We start from the raw sequence: 22,057 nt of genomic DNA, 5'->3' as shown, positions 1-22,057 counted from the left end.
GCAGAATAATATGAAGCCCTCTGTGAATGCAGAGATGGAAACAAAGTGTACACTAGTTTGCAGCTGAATCAATGAGCTATGAAGATGGTAGTAGTTTCCAGAAACATCTGTCCTTGCARAATTCCCTGGATTACCACTCTAACCCCTCCTCCCTGGTTTGGAAATACAAAGGTGCATCAKCCAGCGGGCAGCCCAAGAGCTTGATGTGAGGTACCCCATGGACAGTGAGGTACCAACACATCAGAACCTGAGCTGGTAAGACCTGAAAGCAGGACTTATTGGGGAGGAGCTGAGATCTCCCTGGGGCCCTTCAGGAGAGCAGAATAGCTTCCAGTGCAGATCAGGTGAGGGGCCAGGTAAAGTGTGCGCCTGTGCAATTACACCCAGAGCTTTGAAACCAGAGTGGCATCTGGAGAGACCACAGGACTGTGAGACATAGTTTGGGCCAAGCCAAGGACCTGAGGTTGTGCAATGGCTGCTCCTGGGTTCAGAGGTCAATTGCTGTTTACAATGTGTTTTTTCAGGGTTCAATTGCTGTTTACAATGTGTTTTTTCAAAAGCAGATAAATACAGTCAGATCATCTGCACATTGTTTGATCTCAAAACTCTCAATCTAGCAGTGGTAGATAAAAAGGGGAGCAATGTTTCTCCTTTCACTTCTCAACACCAGGTGTAGCTTCTCAGCCCAGAGGAGCTGTGTGGTGTCACTGGGCCTTACCTGCTTGGTGTGGGAGAGGGAATACTGGAGAGAGASAGTGGRAAGTAAGAGACTGGAGTGAGTTCARGATCAACAACCGYRGMGTTTGGGTTGCAGTTAMGTGACCCTTTCCCAAAGGTCMCATAAACTCTAAAGCAGTAGGAGGTACCTGACATTCCAGTATCACAATTAGTGCTTGAAACTAACCCTGAGAGAAGACCACTAGGACAGAGAGCTGGAGGGGCAGGGGTGGGGGCTGCGAGCCCTGCAGCCCAGGAGAGGAGTGGGCTGTGTGCCCATGGGCAGTGAGGTACCACAATGTCAGAGCCCGCGCCGACAGCCCCACGGCCGCTCCCGGTCCTTAACCGTGTGTTGGAGCACCCGCAGCATTGCCCGGCACACGCTCTGAGGCAGCTCCGGGGCAAATAACAACACCGGCAGCAAAAGCACAACCCCTCCCCCTGCCAGACCCCCGAGAGAGCACAAAGCCACCTTCACACAACACAGAGCACTCATCCTGCACCCATCCAGCCGTACCTGCAGTGCAGTACCACACTGTGCACTGCTTCCCTCCRGGTCTCAGAGCAGCTGGCAAACCCAAGGCTGTAAATCACCAGCCAGGTCAGCTGCCAAGGCCACATGAGGGAGGGAACTCAGTGGAGGTGGGTGAAGAGAGCACAGAAGAGAGAGAAGAGAGCTATTTGTGCTCAGCAGCTGAGGGGAAAATAATCATCAGTACCTCATCTTCAGCTCTGAAACAACAAAGGCTGCTGAAGTCCAGACACTGCCGCCCCACCTGGCTTTGCTCATAAGCCACAGGCTGTTGTGGAACAGGCCACCACAACAAGACTTCTTGAGTCACCTGCTGTGCAAACTTGCAGAAGTGTGTGCCAATGTAAGGAATGCTGACAGCAGCCTCTGGAACATGTGGCAGCTCCCTCCCCTCACCCGTTTCCAGTTCATGTCCACAGGGAGGCCTGGTCTTCATCTCATTTGTGAGGTTGCCCCAGCAGCTGGGAGGCAGACTCCTCGTTGAAGTCAGTTTGGCACAACAACACTCTCACAAATATTGCCCTTCACACATCAAGTTGTCTAGAAAATTTCAAATCAGCATCACAGAGCCTTTAGTAAACATACTGACAATTTTGTTCTGGTTTCCAAGCAAGTTCTCAATGACAAAATCACCAATTCACATGCAGTGTAGCATGATCTCGTGTATCCTTTTCTCTTGCTCTTGGCCATCACACCACTCATTGAGGACTGAGAAATCCTAAGAACACGCAGAAAACCAAAAGCCAAACACTGCTKGCAGCAAAGGCAGAGCTGTTGGTTTTCACACACTCATCATACTTCGTAAAATCCACTTCCCTGATGGCACACAGGTGATCCACACGGCATTCCTGCTTGCATGGAGCCAGATCATATCTGGCAGAGTTAAACTCATAGTAGAGCTGCAAGTAACGTGGCTCCCTCGAGATCCTCTCCAGCACCGTCTGCATGGAGCATGCGGAGCCATCAGGGACCTGGAAGGCTTCTGTCAGCCTGTACTCTTCCTCCCACTCTGGGAACTCTTCCTCCCATGGTAGGGCCATCATGTTGGCATGAGTAAGGTTCAAGTAGTAAGTCACCATATCCTGAGGGACAGAAAAACAGAAGTGGGGAGGCAGCAGGACAAGATTGGCCCTGCAGTGAGACTCTGGGCCAGGCTAGGCTTGGCCCCACTGCAGCACCCCCCACCCCAAGGGCCCAGCTGCCCTGACAGGGCTTCCTGCAGAGAGGGACATCTGGGGACATCTCAGGTGAGAGCCTCCAGAATCCATCCCAAAGGGAGCCTGTGTCCTAAGGGGTGAAGAGGTGGCTTTGCTCTGCCTGACTTTGGCCTCCATTTGAGCTTACCTGCTCCAAACCTCAGTTAGCTACTACCAACACCATCCAGCAGCAGAAGTGTTACTTCCTGAGCAAAGCTATTTTGTCAACTTTGAACAAACTGAATAATCAAGTTTTTCACAGCTTCTGTTCTCAGTCTATTGCCCTTTTTCTCTCTTCTTTTGTTTCTCACCAACCTTGCTTGGTGTATTTTAGCATTCACTTCTGTACTATAAACATGTAAACAGAGCAGCTATAGAGAGCTTCATCCACTACAAAGGAGGGCACAAACACCTCCACATCTTGGCAAAAAAAAGATGGGAAACAGAAGCTGCCCCTTAATTCACCTTAATTCAGATCCACTCCAAATGTATCACTTCAAGTAGAGGGACACAAGTAATTGGTTTAAAGTTTTTGGAGAAGGTCTTACAAGTCTGTTGTAACTCAAAGAGTAGTTCAGTGATGCGTGTTATCTGGGGAGCAAAGCACGTGTCAAAAGAAATTCGCTAAGGACATCAAGAATACAAGAACTGCCTGGCCCTGCCCTGGSAAACTCATTCCACCAGGATGCACTGGCTGCCAGGGCCATGCCTTGACTCATTAACACTGACTAAATCTCTGTGCCAGACATGAGGCTTAACTATCCTGGGTCAGAGCCCTCTCCCACACAGCCACTCTGCTCCTGTGGTCCTGCCTGTTCCAGCTACAGAGGGGAATTAAAGTTGATCCAGAACTATAGTGTGGTGCACATGGAGATCCTTACCAAGACCTGAAGGGTGTCCCGATCATAGTCGATCACCCGAATCCCAGGGTTGTTGGCTCCATTATTCACTCCAGGCAAGGTTGTTTTCCAGGGAGTCACTCCAGGGGCCAGGAACATGACATTGATTGGAGTACCTTCACAGAAATGCAAAGCAAACTCTGACTGCAGACCTTGTTTTGTCCCACACCCTGTCCCCCATCACAGTGAGCACCCTGAGCTAATGGCACTGCCAACAGCACCTTGTCACCAGCTCCCAGTACCACCTCACACACTCAGAGATTAACACATGGGACAGCACTGGGGACTGAGCATGGGGCTGCTGCAGCCGGAATGAACTTTCCAGTGCTGGCAAGGACTTCTGCAGTGAGGGCRGCCAKAGAACCACACTCAGCAAAGGTGTTYACCCAGAGCACCACACACACACAGAGATTCAGCACTGCTCCCTCAGCAGTGCCCAAACCCCTCAAGAGGGATCAGGCAAGGGRAAACAACATTTGAGAGTGAATGGGAAGGACAGCAGGAGCTACAGACTGGAGCAGAGATGAGAACCACTGTTGCCTCTTGTTGCCCAAAGCATTCCAGAAGCTTTGCTGGCCTCTCAGGTGCTTTCAGCCAACAGCCACTGAAAACTCTCATGSACAATGATTCTGAGAGCTGGCAGAGCTGTCACACAAGCACTTGGGTGACCAGAACAGGTACCTGTGTCGCTGTAGAACATGCGAAAGCTGTCTGTGTGATGGTGCCCGAAGAACTGAGCAGCAATCACCCCATGGTGCTTCTGMACAATTCCCAGGTACCGCTCGTTGAAGCCCCTCCGGAACCAGGGCTTGCCCCGTGTCTTCTCAAAGAAGCCAGGAGGGACATGGCCCACAATGTAGACCTGCAGAGGCAAGAGTTGTTCTGAGCACACAGCCCACACTGCCCATGCAGCATCAGCCAGCTGTGACCCAGTGGGAGCACAGGAAGAGCTTCCAGGCTGGGAGAAGCCCTCTACAAAGGTTTTTTATTCAGTCTTTTTAATACCATTTCATCTGCTCTAGAGGCATTGGTCAGTGTTTCTTCCAGCCACTGGAACTGGCCCCCAGGATCCTCCTCACCAGCTGTCTCATTGTTCTGGTCATAGTACAGGTTGGTGTTGAGGACAACCATCCGCCCCCTCGTCCCTGGGCCAGGCAACTTCTCGCTGTAGAAAGCTCCTTAAAAATGCAACGATGGAAAAAGAGCTGGAAGTCTGGTCACACTGGTGGCTGTGACCCCAGATCCCTTTGTTTCCATATCTCTCTGCCCTCCTTGGCAATAGCCACAGCAGGGTCACTGCCTGGAACAGTGCYCTGGCCACTCCAGGATGTGGATTTGGAGTGACTCTTCCCCCATGTGTCTCTTGTCATTCCCGTGCCTCTCCCAGTGAAGGGAGACCTGTACAGTGACAATGGGCAGCACCAGGAGCTGGGCAGCTCTGGAGCCAAAGCTGTGCCTGCACCAGCTACTACCTTTAAAGATATTTTTCCTCCCTCTACAGTTCACCATGCTGCATTCTTTCCAATAACTTGATGATGGCAGGAGAGACTAAAGTATAATTCCTCCTCTTGCAAGCAGAACTCCAGGCCAGAAATCAGCATTAAACTGTACCCTTCCTCTGCAAATCCTCTATGAATACTGTTGCTCTGAGCACAGAGGCAAGGAAGATTGTTCATGGTATTCTCCTATCCCTCTTCATATCCCCAGAGTGCTCTAAACATGAGCCGTGGTGCCAGACCTGCTCTGAAGAGAGGAAGGGAGGCCTCACTCAGCCAGGGTCGCCACAGTTCCGCTGTTTGGTTGTAGATCCTGTGCTCCTTCCCAGGAAACTGATTCTTGGGGTGGAAGTCATGATTGCCCATCGCTGTGTAGACTTTCGTACCTGCAGAGGAGGCACAGAGGAGGCCAGTGCTGCAGAGCTGTTCCAAACTCCCCAAGGCACTCCTGGCCTGGAGAGGAGCAGCAGAGCTGAGAGCTTTGCCAAGGCCWGTCACCCTCTCACTCAGGGCCACASTGCCAAGGGCACCACAYGGYTCYGAGCCACCCTTGGGACAAGCTGCCCACAGCCAAGTGACTGAGCTGTCACCAGCACTACGCTCCTTGCCCCCTGCTGACACGGGCAATGTCTGAGGGAATCCTGCAGCTTTTTCTGCCTYAATGACTAATGACAGAAACCTTTATTTTCCTCTCTCCTAAGTGAGCAAACCTGGAATGTGAGAGTGCTTCAATGCTGTAATGCACAGCAGAATTGAGGCCACTGGGAAGAGGACAAATAAGTCCCAGTGACCACAGCCCTTCTGTGKTTTTCCTGGTCCCAATTCTGTCATTTCTCCACCCTGGTTAGCCCTTCCCATGAGTCTCTGTGCCCCGCTCCCCTTYTCATCCCCTCAAATCCTACCTGGAAATGTCTCTTTTATCAGAGAAGTCAGATTTGCTATTATGTGCAGAACCTTTTCTTCTCCAAGCTGYTCATTGGGGACATGGGGAGTGTCATCTCTAGAAAAAGAGAAGCAACACAGTCACTGTCTGGGACTAACAGGGCCTGTGCTTGCAGCAATGAGAAAGCCACAGAAACGTGCCAACTCCTCTCTGTGCCTCCTGGAAGAGAAAGGTGAAGCTTTGGGGTGCAGAAGTCAGTGTTCTGTTGACTGGCCAAGACACTGAGGAGTTACAAGGAATTGCTCATAGGGAAAATRAGCTCCACTCCAAACCTGYCAGCATYAAGGAGTGTCTGGACAGCRCTCTCAGGGATGCACAAGGTGGGATTGTCGGGATGTCGTACAGGACCAGGAGTTGGACTCCATGATCCTTGTGGGTCCCTTCCAGCTCAGGATATTCTGTGATTCTATGATTCACTCTACCTTAAAATCCCTGTGCACAATGGTGTGAAGGGGAGGCCTGCTCTGCCTCAAGGTGTGTCACAGGCAGTAAAGCTGCCTGGAAATATTACAAGGATCAGCACTTTGCAATCTCAGAGCACCACCTGATCTGCAGGAAAAGAGCAGAGCTGTTTGCATCACTGTGATCATCATGAAACAAGGGAATGCCTCCAGCAGGGCAGCAACCTAGGGCTGCTCCACATCTRTGTTTGCATTAACATGGAATCTCATTTGTAGATGATGCTGGGCTGAGAGAGAGAACATTCAAAATCATGTCAAAGGACTGGGGAAAATTGCTTGAGGAAAAAAGAATACTCAACAGAAGGTCACAAGGACCAGTAACTAAATCTGAGCAGGAACAGGACAGAAAATGAAAACACGGTGCAGAAAACAGCCCTGCAAACTGGGACTGGAGCTTACAGCAAGCTGAGGTTGCATTGTCAAAAGAAAGACCATACACACAATCACCATGCAAAATAAAGCCTTTTTTTTTTTTTTTTTTTTCTTTTTGCTATTGAGACCTTCCATAGGACAGGGGGCCCATCTCTGGAGACCATACCAGGAGAGAACATCCTCCACGAGAGAACATCCTCCACTGGGAAGTTTCCTCTAACTCCTAAAACAAAACAGCCCTTTCTTGAGACAGGTCTCCCAGGTGATTCATCGCAGCCAGAAGAAACACTGCAAGCCTGGTTTACAATGCTCTCTTCCCACTGCTCTGACCGGCAGAGCCTGATGTACCAACACACAGYCCACTGCCCCTTTCCCTGGCATTCCAGGTACTCAGTCACTGTGCAGTCAGACAGGATGCACAAGCGAAGGACGGACAATGAGCCCTGATCCTTTTGTCACCTCACTGCCACRAGCTTCTTGCCAGTGTCGAGAACCCTCGCCGGGGTTGTGCTCTCCTCCAAACCCGTTTTGCATTAGGACGCACATCCTCCCCTCTCCTTTTCAAAGCAGGTACCTCGATCAGAGCCCTGACACCCCAGGAGCCCCATATGGGCTCCACTGCCCTTCTCCCGCCCAGCCCTGGAGTCCCTCCCGGCGGGCCCGSTCCCTCTCACCCGGTCCAGAGCACGAAGTCCGGCTTGGGCAGGCGGTCCCGCATGGCCCGGGCGGCCGAGCCCAGCAGGCTCCAGGGAGCATCGCACAGGTAGCTGCCCCAGGGCCCGGCGGGTCCGGCCCGATCGCCGCCCGAGGGGCACGGCCGTCCCGCCGCCGCCGCCGCCTCGTACCCGGGGTCCCAATGCAGGTCTGTGAGATGCCAAAACCGCCCGCGGCCGCCACCCGCACGGGGCAGAGCCACGGCCAGCGGGCACAGCAAGAGCAGCAGCACGGACGGACCCACGGACTGCATGGCAGACACCGCTGCGCTGCTCCACCTGCACGGGGCTCACCTGCGGCCGGCCCCACAACCTGCGGCCGGCCCCACAACCTGCGGCCGATCCCACAAACTGCGGCCGACCCCACAAACTGCGCCCGACCCCACAGCCTGCACTCGGCCACGCAATCCGCGCCCGATGCCATAACCCGCCCCTCGGTCCCATAACCCGCCCCTCGGTCCCATAACCCGCCCCTCGGTCCCACAACCCGCCCCTCGGTCCCACAACCCGCCCCTCGGTCCCGCCCCTCGGTCCCTCCCCTCATAGCTGCGGGGCCGGGCAGCGCCCTCTCTCAAAATGGCGGCAGCGGCTTCCGGGCGGCCTGCTCCTATTGGAAGGCGCCAATAGACCGAGGGATGTGATTGGCTGTCGGCCGGCAGAGCGGCGCTGCTCGATTGGGCGGGAAGCGGCGGCGCGCGAGGGTCGGCGCGCGCGGGCGGGTGGCGGCAGGGCCCGGAGTGGCGCCATGTGGAGCGGGCACGGTGCGCTCGGGGTGGCACGGCACGGCACGGGACGGGATGGCACAGCACGGGAAGGGACAGGACGGGACGGGCTCGGTGCCTCCCGGGGACGCGGGGGACACGGGGCCCGAGGCCGCCGCCGCTCCCGTGATGGCGACAGCGGTGGGGACGAGGGCCGCGCCATCGCCTCACGGTTCCTCTCTCTCCTCCCCTAGGGAATTTCGATGGCGGGTACGGCAGCATGGGTGGCGCGGGGCCCCCGGGCGGCTACATGCAGTCCCCGGGCGGGTTCGGGTCGCCCGCCGGCGCCCAGGGAGAGAAGAAGCAGGTAGGCCGGGCGGGGGCCGCGGGAGGGGGCCCGGGGCTGAGGCCGCGGGCGGCTCTGACGGCTCTGCCGCCCCTTGCAGCGGAGCCGCTCCCAGAACATCGTGCCCTGCACCGTGTCGCAGCTGCTGGCGGCGGAGCAGGTCGATGAGACCTTCCGGATCTGCGACGTGGAGATCTCGCAGGTGGGCGCCGGGGCGGTCGCGGCCGGGGCGGACCCGCGTCCTGCGGCCGGMCCGAGCGAGCCTTCCCCCTCCGCCGCAGGTCACCGTTGTGGGCATCGTCCGGCACGCGGAGAAGGCGCCCACCAACATCCTCTATAAAGTGGACGACATGACGGCAGCCCCGATGGACGTCAGGCAGTGGGTTGATACTGATGTAAGCATCGGATTTGCTATGAATATGCTTCTTCAGCAGCCTTTGAGAGCAGCGGGTAGAGAAGAGTTGTAGAATTGTACAGTGTCTCAGCTGGAAGGAACCCATAAGAATCATTAACACCAACGTCCCACTTCTAACAGAGCTTTTTTTTATCCAAAATATGTGGTTTTACTGAAAAGTATTTTAGGGATAGCACATCCCTGAAATTCAAGAGTAATGGTGCTGTAGCACAGGTCACTGGTGCTGAATATGACCATCTGCCTGTTTAGTATACCTGAGTACAGTTGAACATCTTTGGAAGGGTAATCAGGCAGATGTTCAGTTGTCTTACTGCAAGTTTAGCATGAGTTCGAAAACATCTCTGGCCTGCCCCATCCTGCAGCCAGATTATGGAATTCAATACCTAATTTTTGACTATTTGAGGTTGCTTTCCTCTTGTTGCATTGTGAGAATCTCTCATAAGTGGACAGACAGCAGAACAGACTGCTCTGAAATGTATCAATGTTTTTCTTTATTTTTTATTTACTCTTACTGGACATAGGAATGTGCATTGTTTGTTCTTGCTTGAGATGAACCTGCTTTGCTAAGTCATTTATGATAATTGAGAGATGGAAACAAGATCAGCAAACCTCTYTTTTTTCCCTCTCTGTTAGGAGGCAGGAGGTGAGAATGTTGTAGTACCTCCAGGAACTTACGTCAAAGTAGCTGGTCACCTTCGKTCATTCCAGGTAAGGTCATGTTACCTGTGTGGGAGTCCCAGCCAAGAGGCTGGAGTGGGAGGATTGATGATCTGGTTTAGTGCTAGTGGACTGCTTTAGAATAGTCACTTAATCATGGTTTCTGGACAAATCCTTCAGTTGTCTGCCAGGGTTGTGTTTAATAATGCTCTCATTGTTCCTGAATGCAGAGGACTGTTTAAAATAAGAAACCTTTCAAAATGCCCCTCATCATCAGTGTATTTTCAGCAGAGTAGATTCTGGCCATCTGGTTCTGGGGTGTTAGTACTCTTGAGCTTAGACCAGGTTCTGGTTCATGGGGAGACTTCTTGTAGCACTTTATGTAGCACATGTGGTAGGCCACATAACTAAATGTTCAAATAAATGGTGCATGCATTAAGGTGCAGTTAATTCCCAGCTGGTTAGAAAGAGGAGTGGCTCTGTCTCTATTGTTTTTCAAAATGACACCCTTCCCTCACTGCTTGCTTGCTCCCAGTGGGATGGGGGGAATCAGAATGGTCAGAGTGAGAAAACCCATGAGTTCAGATAAAGGCAGTTTAATAAGTAAAGCAAAACAAGGAATTYATYCCAYRCTTCCCATGAGCAGGCACAGGTGTGCCTCTTCCTTCTCCTTTCCCCAATTTTATAACTGAGCATTACACTGGCTGATCTGGGTTCTCCCTTGGGGCAGTGGGGGTCCCAGCTGTGTCCCCTCYCAGCCTAACACTGGTGGAGCTGTGTGAGARGCAGGAAGGCTCTTGGCTCTGTGCAAGGATTGATGAGCAGTGACTAAAAAATCCCTGTGTTACCAACATTGTGTCCAGCAATAGTCCAAAAACTAGCCTGTGCTGCTCTACCCTAGCCAAAACCAGCACAAAATGTAGGTCAGGATGTTTTGCACCAGCTGTATGCAGAGAAGTTCTTTCCCCACTGCTGTCCCACTCGTGGGATATGGCTGTTGGAGGGAAAGGCTGAGTTGGCTGTTGGGCATCTTTCTGTTGCTGTGATGTAAATAATTTGCTTTGCTTTCTGTTTGTTTTTTTCTTTTTTTTTTCTTCTGAAAGAATAAGAAGAGCTTGGTAGCATTTAGGATCATACCTCTGGAGAACATGAATGAATTCACCACACACATACTAGAGATTGTCAATGCACACATGATCCTCAGAAAAAATCTTATGGTATGTACAAAGATCCTGATTCCAGCGTGGCCTTCCTGGGTGACTGGTGATCTCCCAAAGAGGGACCTCTGCATTCCCTGGGAAAATTGTCTAATTGTGGGGCTGGAAAGCTTAAAGCTGGGCTGCACTGAAGGTGTAATAAGATTCCTGGCTTTCTTGGAAAGAGATTGTGTTGCAATCCACTTCCGTAAGAAGCTATTTTTACCGATGTCTTAGAAATAACAATGAGTCTTTAATGCTGTGGGTTTGGGTAGCCTAGATAACCACAGCACTTTTATTCTCATCATTCCAGTCAGCATCAAAAGGGCCACAGTCATTTTCTTCCACTGGGATGAGTAACATGGGGGGCTACGGAGGAGGTGTCAGCCTGCCAATGAATGGTCTCACAGCACACCAGAGCCAGGTGAGTGCCAGCAGCTTTTCTGGGAGCACAGCAGTGGCAGCAGAAGCTCCTCTGATGTGGTGTAGTRTGCTGGTTCTTGCTCCTGCAGGTGCTGAACTTGATCAAAAACTGCCATCTSTCAGAGGGGTTGAGTCTACAAGACTTGAAACAGCAGCTCCACAATATGAGTATGTCAACGATCAAGTAAGTGTGTAAAAATGAAGTTCGTTATGGAAATACAGGCAGTACTTCCCGAGGCAGAGGGGACACTGGACAAGGCCAGACACTCACCTGTGAATCAGCATGGCTGATTTGGGTGGTTCCAGCAGCACAGGAGCCAGAGCTTTTGAAGGATTCACTGCCCTGAATGAGTTTGTGCCAGTTGCTTTGCTCCCTGTTGTCAAGACAAGCTGTTTAGCAGTTCAGTGGCAATGTACTGCAGTGCCTCAGTAGTATTTCTCCTGTTCAAGGACTACCTTGCTCTGTGCACACTGATAAGAAATTTAGGGATAGTCTGTTCTGTTCTCCTTCACGGTGTCATAACTTCTTGAGACTCACAAAAATAGTCGTTAACCTTTCCATAGCTACAGCTATGGAGAAACTTCTGTGTCTYCTACACTGTCCCTGGGAAAGAGACACCAAGAGCTTCCTGCCAGGAGGGAGCTGTGGGGATGGGGTCTGTAAATGGGAATTCCCCAGCAGAAATGTGTTGGCTCATCTCCCTTTGCTAACTAATTGCTAGCTGGTTACCAACTGTGGGTTTTTTCTTCAAGGCAAGCCGTGGAATTCCTCAGCAGCGAGGGACACATCTACTCCACGGTGGATGATGAGCACTATAGGTCAACAGATGCTGAGTAAARTTCCTTTAGATTTTAGTTCCAAGCAAACGTTTGTCCATGTTTTAAGATAYCTTGCTGAGTTCTGTGACATGGAGGGTGACCTTTGCTCTTTGTGGAARGTCCTGGTTATTCTGTGAATGCCAGCTTATTGGAATTCAAGGATGAGYACAACATGCTTGATTCTGGTAACTGCACCTGATTCTATGCTGTGACCATGTGACTGAAAGCAAACAGACATGGGAAAACTGAACTCAAAACTTCAGAGCCTTCACTTTTTTTTTGGCTCCTTATGGGATGCCTGTTAGAAAGGAGCCTCTTTATGATGTCCTTTGTTTCTAGAGCTGTTTCTCCTAACTCAGCTTCCATTCCATTTTCTTCACAAAGTGGGTAGCCAAGAGTAGTATTCTMCTAATGTACAGCAATCATGAAAAGGTATTTTTATTGTTTAGTTCATGCATTTAAATCTATATTTGTACTAGAGCTGATCTTGTTACTTRAGCTTTTGAATATTTCCAATAAAATTTTAATTTGGGACACCTTGCGGCACGTGTGACTCTAGAGGCTTTTCTGCCTTGAAGAAGAAAATTGCATKACAAAACCTGGGGGTAAAAGCACAGCTCATACTTTCATTGTCCTTATTTTTTCCTCAGCCTTTTGCTTGAAGGTTCAAACGGAAATCAAATAATTGTACTACTGAAGAAAATAACATGTTCTATCAGTGCTCCAAATAGGGCCAGAACCATTTCTGCCACCAAAACAAGATTCCTCATGGGGAGTGGTCACAGCCCYAAGGCTGCCAGAGCTCAAGAATTGTTTGGACAACACACTGAGTCACAGCGTGGGATTGTTGGGATGTCCTGTACAGGGCCAGGAGTTGGACTTGATCCCTATGGGTCTCTTCCAGCTCAGGACATGCTGTGTGAGCCAAAAGACATGCATGCTGTGCTTTTAGCTCAAATGAAATGTGAAATGAAACCATGTGAAAGGTTTTATTCTTTAAACCATTTTTAAAGCRTAACAGAAAACCAGTTAGGATACAGGTTGATACTGGTAGTGCATTGAGGTGGAGATAAGGAAATGGTATTTCCTGTTTCTCTGCACCCCCTGTCTTGTTCAGAAGGCTGCGGAGTGGCTCCTGCAGGGTGTTACTGTCCCTGCAGTCAATGGTGAGCTTCCTGTGGTAGGAAACGGTTCTGCTGGCTGGTGAGTGCTTTACATTTGTAATGTGAGCAGTTCAAGAATCATAAATATTCAGGAGCATTTCACGTGTGTAGTGTAGGTGTTCCCACAGACGGAACCATGACTTCCGTCACAAAAAGCAGAACCCAGGTCTTAGAAGCTGAACTGCATTTGCTGCCTGCTAGGTGGGAGCTGCTCTGCTGTGCTGTGCTGACCTGTCCTTCAACTGCAGATTGCTGAATGGCCAGAGACACGGTGCCTGCTGGAATAACAGCATGTGCACACAGGGCTCACGGGTCAGAGGGCTCACAGTCTGGTGAACTCTGGGCTTTCAGGAGCTGTAAGGGCAGGGTGCGGTTTCTGTTGCCTGGGACTCGTAAAGTGACTTGGCTTCACAAAAGCAGCTCCTTGCAGGAACATCTCTGGGGCTGGCTGGGGGACCCAGGGCTTCTGCTCTGCTCTGCCAGGGGTTACTGCTGGGGCAAATCCCAGTATCCTGCTTGGGTTCAGTGGCCCAGCTGTAGCCCATGGGCTACAGCTCTGCGACTAAATCATGCAGTAGGTGTGTAACAGGTGAACATTTGGCTATGGATTTCAGCATATCTAGAAGCCAGAAGTACAAATTGATAAGAAAAGTACAAATTTTCTTTTTGTAAGATGTGTGCTGGTTAGGAAGAAAATCCATGGGGATTTTTGGAAGATGAGTGGAATTGCTTGCAGTAAGGAGAATAGCTGTGCAGCTGGGTAACACAGTCCTGTGCTGGCGGTACTGAGGGTGGCTGAAGGCAGGGACACCCCAGCTCTGCGTGCTGCTATGCTGGACGGACCGATGCTCCAGCCTGTCCCACCCCAGCTCTCCCCGCAGCACATCCCCCGTGTCCCAGCCCGTCCTGACCCTCTGCGGCAGGGCCAGAGCGAGCGGAGCTGCCGTGGAACAGGGCGGGCTAAGGGGAGCATCCCTTCCAGCGACAGCGAAGGGCAATGTCCGAGCAGTCCTCCCCCGTTCCGAGCACCGGGGCACCTCCGCCCCGCTTCCCCTAGGGTCAGACCTCGCACATCCCTTCGTGTCCGGGCCGTGCAGCGGCTATGGAGGGACACTCCGCTCCGGGGCCGCAGGGCTGGGGCGGCTCTGCCCCGGTGTAGCGGAACCGCTGCGGGAGCCGTGCGGGGCGCGGAGGGGAGCGGGTGCTGCTGCCGGGGCTGGAACGGCTCTGTCCCTGCCCGAGGGACCGCCGGGGGCTGTGGGGAAGGGGAAGGGGCCGGGCCCGGGGCAGCAGCGGGAGCGGAGCCGGAGCTGTCGGTTCGTGGCGGGACACTCAGCCCGGGGCGGAGCCTGCCCGGGGCGGGCTCTCTGAGGGGGTGGGTCCGGYCCGTGCCGGTGCCGCCACCGCCGGCTGCGGGCCCGCTCGTGGGGCCCCGATGTCTCGGCGAGCCGCCCCGCCGCGCTTCGGCCCGCTGCAGCTGGTGCTGGCGGCGGCGGGGACGGTGGCGGCGGCGCTGGACCTGTGCATGGACGGCTGGGTGGCGGCGGAGTACGCGCGGCGCGGGCAGCCGGGCTGGGCCGCGCTGTCGCTGTCGCTGCTGGCCGCCGCCTCGGCCGCCGCCCAGGCCTGCAGCTGGCTCTGGCTGCGCTCCGACCCGCCCGCGCTGCGCCCCGCCGTGCCCACGGCTCTGCTCGCCGCCCTGCACCTCCTACAGCTCGGCTTTTTCTTCAGGTACCGCAGCCCCGCACCGAGCTCCCCGCGCGTTCCCGGACATCCCCCCCTGTCCGCCCCCGGCATCCCGCGGCCCCGCTCCTCCCGGCCCCCCGGGTGCCCCTCACGCTGCTCCGGCGGGAGGGGAGGACAGAAGCCCCAGCTCTGCCGCTGCCTCTCGGCACGACCCGCACCCGGAGATGGGGTGAGGGTGCCTCGGCTGCTGAGAGGGCCGAGAGGCTCCCGGGCAGAGCGGTTCGGCCCAGCCCCGGGCTGGAGCTCAATGAAAAGTGTGGGTGGGAGCCGCCCGTGTCCCTGCAGCTGAAGTTTCCCTTCTGCTTTGCTCCGTCTCCCGGTGCTGTTGCCGCTGCCCTCGAGGCAAACAGAACAGCGCCCCGCAACCTCGGCATGGCCTTGGCGCTCCCGGCAGTTCAGGGGAGTAGCGAGGCCGAGCCGAGGGAAGGAAATCATCCAGGTCTGCTCAGGTCGATGCTCAGTTTGACCCTTGCACTTCACCCATGGTTGGGCATCGTGTGCTTACTGTGCTGCGTGGTTTGGGCAGGGGGAAGGAACCACATAGATGAGTGGGGTKTGTTGGCCTGTCAGGGCAGYGTGGGGACCAAGGTCTGTGCTTGCRTGGCCCCTCACCACCAGCTGCATYCCACACAGGTGCATCCRWGCTCTGAAGGTGGGCTGGAAGGTGTGCTGGGCAAAGGCAGAGGAGGAGGATGAGCAGAGACACATGGCCTTCCTCTCCCACGACATCAGCATGCTGCGTCTCTTCGAGACCTTCCTGGAGAACACCCCGCAGCTCACCCTGCTCCTCTACATCATCCTGCGGACAAACAAGGCTGAGCTCTCCCAGGGTGAGGGATCGGGGGCCAAGGGAGGGGAGCTGGGAGGGTGCAAGCTTGGGATCAGAGTGGGCTTGGATGGGGCAGACTGGAGAGACTGCTGGAAGTGTCATTCCACTCCCATGTCACTCCTTTGACATGCCACACTACAGGGTGGACCTCTGTCCTGCACTCACATGCCCCAGTGGACTGTGCTGGGCTTGGGGTGGGAGGGTTAGAGCTGGGGGACCACCGTGGTCATTCCCTTAGGTGCCCTAAGAGAGGCTGAGGGTCAGTTGAGAAATCAGGAGCCCTCTGGGGAGCGGGGAGGTGCTGATGTTGGTATGGGTGGAGCACAGGCCACTGAGCAGGTGCTGTGGTGCCCTTCCCGGGGTGGGGGCAGGTGTCACTGCAGGGATATGGGGAACCCARTATTGTGGGAGCCAGTGCTCACCTRCCTGTGTGGGCTGGGGGCTYCYATGCCTGGGAGATGGGCTCTGCAGAGCAATCCCAGCACTTCTTTCCCATCTTCTGAGCAAGGCCAGACACCAGCSTCCTTGTCCTCAGGGAGGGCAGAAGTTCAGAGGAGAGATGTGGGTGTTGATGCTCTGACCCTGGCAGCAGCTGCTTTGTGAGCTGGGGGGAAGTTAATTTTAGCAGTGCTGTCCAGGGAGAGGTTTCAGCCAAGCTGGGCCACCCTGGTCCCCCCTCAACAGCTTGACCTCTGTTTGCAGGCCTGGGGATCGGCACTGCTTTCCTGTGTGTGTCCTGGTCTCTSCTGGACTACCACCAGTCCCTGCGCTCCTTCCTTCAGGACAAGCACGAGYTGAGCTGGGGCTCCTCCATCATCTACTTCCTGTGGAACCTCTTCCTCATCTGYCCCCGCATCCTGGTGGTCGCCCTCTTTGCCCTGTTCTGGCCCTACGGYGTGGCTCTCCACTTCCTGCTCGTGTGGCTGGCCATGTTCCTCTGGGTCAGCCTGCAGGGCACAGACTTCATGGAATCACCTGGGCCTGAGCAGCTCTACCGGGCCATTGTGGCCGTGATCCTCTACTTCAGCTGGTTCAACGTGGCACAGGGAAGGACGCTGTACCGCAGCATCATCTACCACGGCTTCATCCTGGTGGACAGCACGCTGCTGGCCCTCACCTGGCTGCTGGACCAGGCTCCCTCTGAGCAGCACTYGTACCTGCTCCTGGTGCTCTCTGCTGCCCTGCCCTGCTACCTGCTGGGGCTGGGGCTGAGGCTTACCTACTACAAGTGGCTGCACCCCAACATGCAGGTGCAGCAGGAAGGTGGCTATGATGAGGTGGATGCCCRTGAAGAGAGGGATGGGCTGGGGTTTCGCTCGTTCTTGGAACCAGAGCTTGTGAACAGGCGGATGCAGTGGCTGGCCCAGACACAGTTCCCCCTGTCCCAGCCAGCACGGCAGCACTGCCTGAATGGGGCTACTGCTGTGGAGTCTGCTGTGTGAGGGCAGGCCCTCTAAAGGGATGTGAGGGGCAGGCAGACATGTTAGTTGTGCCCCTGGTTCTGCCCCCGGGCTGTTGTTTTGGGCAGCTGGAGGGACCTGGCAGAAAYCAGGGGTGGTGTGGTAACACGCAGTGAGTCCCATGGCACTCAGCATGGCTCCCGTGGCTGTTCCTTCCTGCTTAAGGAAAGCCACAGTGTTTGTGGTGAGTCCAGCACACTGTGGCCATATGGCTGCACTGCTGTGTCAGTTTTTCTTGTTATTTATTACTAGTTTTTCCAAAAAAAATCAAATCAAGAGCACTGGTTTATTTTCTCTCTGCCTCTCCTGTGCCTGCTGCTCCCATTGCTGTGCAGGGAWATGGGTGGTGAGGGAGAAATTGTTTCCTCCATGGTTCTGGTTATCTGACCTTTCTGTTTCCAGCCAGGATTTTCCTTGTGTTAGTTTTGGTGTTAAGGTCAAAGCTCACCTGTTATCGCCGTGTTCAGGGAGGGATGGGAAGGAGGCTTGTGCTGGGAGTGTGGCTGCAGGGTGGCTCAGGGTTTCTGGCTCCTTGTGGACACCCCATGCTCCCTTGGSTGCCATTCCCACCACCAGAGCCTGGGCAGTGCTCCCAAGGCCAGGCTGGATTGGCCACAGCCAGTTTCTCATCCATAGATGATTGATAGGGTCAGTAGTGAGGTTAGTGCTGTGCCAGCACCTGGGCACACACACCCACCACTTTCCCAGGCTTGGTGCCCAAACCCTGGCAGCTGTGRCACATCCTGGCTGTCCACAGCATGGACCTTTGTCCCCTTCCCCTCCATCACATCCTTSCCAGCAGGGAACCTCCACACTGGGAAAGGCAGCAGGATGCAGGTGGAGSAGCAGCTGCAATGCTGTTTCCCAGCTGCTCTTGTAAGAAGCTCAGCCCTGGCCACGGCCAGCAGCATTGCAGCAGAGGATGGGAGGGGGTGTTGCCTTGAAAAGAAAATGGGAAGGGGAAGTTTGTGCAGGAAGCACCGTGTGCCTCCCCTGGGCATCTGAGCAGAGCCCAGCAGCAGGTCCCTGCCCTGCTGGCTCCCCAGGAGCAGCTCTGGTGGCTGCAGTGACCTSTGGTCCCCTGAATGCTCCTGGTGCAGCCAAGCCTGGCTGTCATGGCGGCAGCAACTAACACAGGGCAGAGAAGAAGCTGAAGCACTGACTATAGAAAATAAAGACTTTATTACTTTTTTTCCAGTTCATAGGACAGTTTCCATTACAGACCATCAACAGGCAAAGGCCCCACAGCCAGCAGCACCCAGGATTCGCCCCTCGTAGCATGGCAAAAGAGATGCTGGCAGCTCCAGGGCTCCTACTGCTTACCACCAGTGCCAGCACAGACATTTCCCCCCAGGGCTATCAGAGGCAACAAATATTAGTGGATCAGGTGGTTTTTAAAGCCTCTGTGGCTGTGTTGAAGCTGAAGGGGAGGCCAGCAGCACCCCAGTGAGCTCAGGTGCTCTGGGCCTGCAGGCTGACTGTCCTTCAGGTGTTCRGTTCTGCTCTCCCATTACCCCTGACCTGACTGTAGCTGAACTGGTGACAGAGACAGGAGAAAATCAATGCTTGGATAGATTGCTGTTCCTCCCTCAAGAGAGACAGGAAAAGGCTTAAATTCAGCCAGTAGAGGAAAAAATAAAATAGCCAGGTCACCCTTTTATTAACAAACACAGAAATGTACCATCAACCTCCTGTTATAAAAGTACTTTACATACATTCAAGGAAACATCATATAAATATCAGTATGAAATGTCAGTGGCTGCAAGTTCCACACTCAGCTAAAATTTTACCAACATCTTAAAATTTCCTTAAAACATTTGAAGTAAACAAACACAAAGCACAGCCAGCTGCCAGGCAGCTCGGGCCCACGGGTCCAGCACCCGCTGCCAGTGCCCRGGCAAACCCAGCCCCTCTCCAGCACGGCTCTGGTCAGCTGCTTCTGRTGGGAGCAAAGCACAGGGGCTGCTTGGCCATGCCAGTGGTGGGAGGTTAAGGCACAGGTTTTAATCCCAAAGTTCAGCCAGCTGGAGTACAAGACATGCTCMCAACAGGCTGCTGCACAGGCTGGGACAGCTCCCAAACTTGCTTACAGGACACCTTTGGATGGGCTGGGAACTGCTGAGGATGTTCAGCATCAGCACAGGCTCTTCTGTGACTACAACCAAGTCCTGATCCTCTGGTGATGTTTCCAACCCAGGGAACAATGAGGCTGCCCCTTGCCACAGCTCTGGCACTTCAGGGACTCCAGAGGAAGTGTACAGACCCAGCAGTGAGGGAGCTGGAGCTGGGGAACAGCTGCTAACACACCTCAGCTCTCCATTGGGTGTAGACAGAGAACATCCCTGGGTACTTTTGCTCCCCTTTCCAAATCCACTGCTGAGCAGTTCCAGCACAGCCTGTTCACCCCCAAAGCTCTGCTGGGCCAGCAGCCCCCAGGGCAGCCAAATTCCTTCTCACTCCACTAACACCCACAGCAGACTCCTCAGATTTTCCTCATAGGACACGTGGTTCTGTGTCCTGCAGGCAGCAGCTCCCACATGGACAGCGTGTTCCTGCTGCAGAKCTCCTGGGGAAATACACAGACCCAGCATCCACATGGGATCARAGCACAAGGCAAGGAGCTGAATGGAAAGCAGATCACTCCTGACTCCTGGGACCACCCTTGAGAATCACCTTTGATTGCAATTTAATTATTTAAAAAAAAAACCAACCCAAAGGGAAACTGAAGCTGGGACCATGTGAAATAGATTTCCTGGGTCCAGTCCCTGAGCATGAGGTATCCAAACCCTGGCTCTAGGCACCTTCTGACCTGTGTCACTGGAGCTGGCCCAGGAACAGATGCTCCCAGGGCACAGCAGAACCTGTGCTGAGCTGGCCTAGCAACTCTCCCTGCACTGATGGATGATACCATGGAAGGAATGCAGCAAACATCCCTGCCTGTGTGGGCACAGCAAATGGGTCAGTGTCCTCCCTGCAGTGACAGACTTGCAGCCCAGTCTCCCACRGGTCCCAGATGGGTGATGTGGAGCTGGTGACCACAGTCTGGAGGGGTCTGGGTGCAGCCACGGGTCTGGCTCTGCAGGAGCAGTGGGTGCTGGGGCACAGCACACACCWGTCCTCAGGGCACCTGCTGAGCTGGTGCCATCGGGGTACATGGGGAGGCCACCAAACACAGCTTGAGTTGGCACTAAACCAACCCCTGTGCCAGCCCCAGTCCTCAGCTGGCTGTTCCTGGCCAGGGGAGCTGCAGGTCACTGACTCCAGCCTCTATTCTAAGACAATAGCAGAAAAATCAGCACCACCATCTCTCTAAGTGCTCCATGCTGCCAAGTCACAGTGTCTTAGAAAATTAAGTCCCTCTTAACAAGGCATTTGTTTCTCACTATGTTGTTAGGCTAATGYAAAGAATATAAGAAAATTTGATCTGATTCTACTAAAAGGAACTTACAAATGGAGTCAGGAACACAGAGATGAAGGTTATACCATAGCCAGAGCCTTCTCTCCAACATTCACAAGGATATAGGAATTAAATTATTCCTAGTCCAGGTGAMGACTCTGTTGACATCTAAGCAGTCTGCACCAGTCTGCTGTACCTGATGTTCATAGGCGGTTTCATTTTCCTTTACAGGGAAAATCTGTGGGATCTACAGTCCARACCAAGGCTGGAATCCAATGATCTCCTGCAGGCTAAAAAGGCATGTGCACACTTTGACTAGAAGCCACTGGGATCAACTYGGAACATCAACACTTGCCTCTACAAAGAACCACATATCCCAGGAGCATTCCCTTACATTTTCCAGTAYTCCTACACTGAGGAAATAACACAAGGACATTGTAATAAATTAACTGAYTTGAACACCCAGGGAAAGAGAGAGGACACATTTTACAGCAATAGAGGTATTTTTGACATTTTCATTAATATTTCCTATGAAAAAAAACCATAGTTCTTCGGCTTTGCAAAACAAGGAAGGTTCAGCTCTGCCATCAGCATTTTCCTATAAAAATAAAGTTTTGTGTTTACTTGGGTTCTACAACTAAGCTGAATAGAAAGGAGAAGGCTCCTACAAATACATTTGCTCTTGTATGGCCCCTCCATCTGGAGATACCTGCCAGAGGCATTCASCTGGCTCTGCAAGTCCCTTCTCAGACAAGCTCTAGCTCTACTGAGTCTAGGCCTTCTTTACAGGACACCTCTGGAACTGGCAGGGCCCAKGCTCCTGAGGAATGACCTGCTGTCATATTCCACTGTACAGTTTGCACTAGGTATGTTTTCTTCATCAAGCTGAAAAGTGAGTCCCCAAACATGTGAGATTTCTGTCCCCCCAGTAACTGAGAGGGCTCATGGGAGCTGCAGTCACGTCTCTGCTCCAGCTTCTTACAGGAAGTCTAACTCGAGGGCTTGGTGAAGGGACACGAGGTCAGCGTGATTGGTGATCCTCCAGAATGGCATGTTGTGCTGTAACAGAGAGAGGACAGTCAGGTGTATGCAGGGATTTTCAGCTGAAGTGGAAGGAGGCTGGGAGCATTGCAGGACTGTGCAGTGTGGTAGATCTGAGCACACCACGCTCAGGACAGATCTCAGCCATGTGCACAACTGTATCTGGAGCCCATCTTATGTGCACATCTGTGCTGACAGGCACCAGCACTGTCAGCTGCTTGTGATGGAAACTTTGGCTGTGAGCTGCTGCTGCACCCAGCAAGGCCTGTCCAGGGCCCCCATAGAACCTGCACAGATGACAGCTCTGGCACATGGCAGAATGTGTGAAGCCTGCAGTCAAGGTCYTGACAGTCATCTTTGCACTTCACTGCTAATTAGCACAACGGAACAATCCATTCAGGCTTGTCAAATCAAACTCTGCTCCTTGTTTGTAACCCAGCCTAATGGCAGGTGCTGTATTGATCTGCTGCTGCTCCTGAGCCCTGACTCCTCTGTGCTCCTGAGAAACTGCATTATCCTGCATTGYCACCAGCTA

General features: G+C 53.5%; 4 protein-coding genes across 7 annotated transcripts in view; 2 read left to right on the top strand and 2 right to left on the bottom strand.

Annotated features, from left to right (window-relative positions):
• Nucleotides 1–809: 809 nt before the first annotated feature.
• On the bottom strand, nt 810–7,732 carry SMPDL3B (sphingomyelin phosphodiesterase acid like 3B). 2 transcript variants are annotated; one of them, XM_057380285.1, is made up of 7 exons: nt 7,291–7,732; nt 5,743–5,840; nt 5,083–5,226; nt 4,350–4,522; nt 4,026–4,206; nt 3,327–3,460; nt 810–2,331 (listed from the first exon to the last, which is right to left on the bottom strand). In XM_057380285.1, exons 1-7 carry the CDS (start codon nt 7,581–7,583, stop codon nt 1,948–1,950), a joined length of 1,407 nt encoding a protein of 468 aa, XP_057236268.1. In that variant the 5' UTR covers nt 7,584–7,732; the 3' UTR covers nt 810–1,947. The 2 variants fall into 2 exon arrangements, with proteins under 2 accessions (XP_057236268.1, XP_057236269.1); XM_057380286.1 differs by having other exon boundaries at nt 7,624–7,729.
• Nucleotides 7,733–8,007: 275 nt separating this feature from the next.
• Nucleotides 8,008–12,422, top strand: RPA2 (replication protein A2). Its single transcript, XM_057380284.1, has 9 exons — nt 8,008–8,090; nt 8,285–8,397; nt 8,477–8,578; nt 8,658–8,771; nt 9,425–9,499; nt 10,552–10,665; nt 10,958–11,068; nt 11,157–11,251; nt 11,821–12,422. Exons 1-9 carry the CDS (start codon nt 8,075–8,077, stop codon nt 11,903–11,905), a joined length of 825 nt encoding a protein of 274 aa, XP_057236267.1. The 5' UTR covers nt 8,008–8,074; the 3' UTR covers nt 11,906–12,422.
• Nucleotides 12,423–14,435: 2,013 nt separating this feature from the next.
• Nucleotides 14,436–18,279, top strand: XKR8 (XK related 8). The gene is made up of 3 exons (XM_057380297.1): nt 14,436–14,780; nt 15,429–15,625; nt 16,327–18,279. The coding sequence occupies exons 1-3, from the start codon at nt 14,485–14,487 to the stop codon at nt 17,064–17,066; spliced, it is 1,233 nt and encodes a 410-aa protein (XP_057236280.1). The 5' UTR covers nt 14,436–14,484; the 3' UTR covers nt 17,067–18,279.
• EYA3 (EYA transcriptional coactivator and phosphatase 3) overlaps nt 18,248–22,057 on the bottom strand; it is a 45,721-nt gene continuing 41,911 nt past the window's right edge. For all 3 annotated transcript variants that reach the window (XM_057380293.1, XM_057380295.1, XM_057380294.1), the window contains one exon: nt 18,248–21,540. In XM_057380293.1, coding sequence (XP_057236276.1) covers nt 21,460–21,540 — 81 coding nt within the window. In that variant the 3' untranslated portion in view covers nt 18,248–21,459. The remainder of the gene's footprint in view (nt 21,541–22,057) is intronic.

Source organism: Malurus melanocephalus, unplaced genomic scaffold (genome assembly GCF_030028575.1).
Source record: "Malurus melanocephalus ecotype Western Australia unplaced genomic scaffold, MMel_1.1 scaffold_442, whole genome shotgun sequence".
NCBI lineage: Eukaryota > Metazoa > Chordata > Aves > Passeriformes > Maluridae > Malurus > Malurus melanocephalus.
The sequence above is the reverse complement of the archived record's forward strand: the minus strand, read 5'-3'. Positions and strand labels throughout refer to the sequence as shown.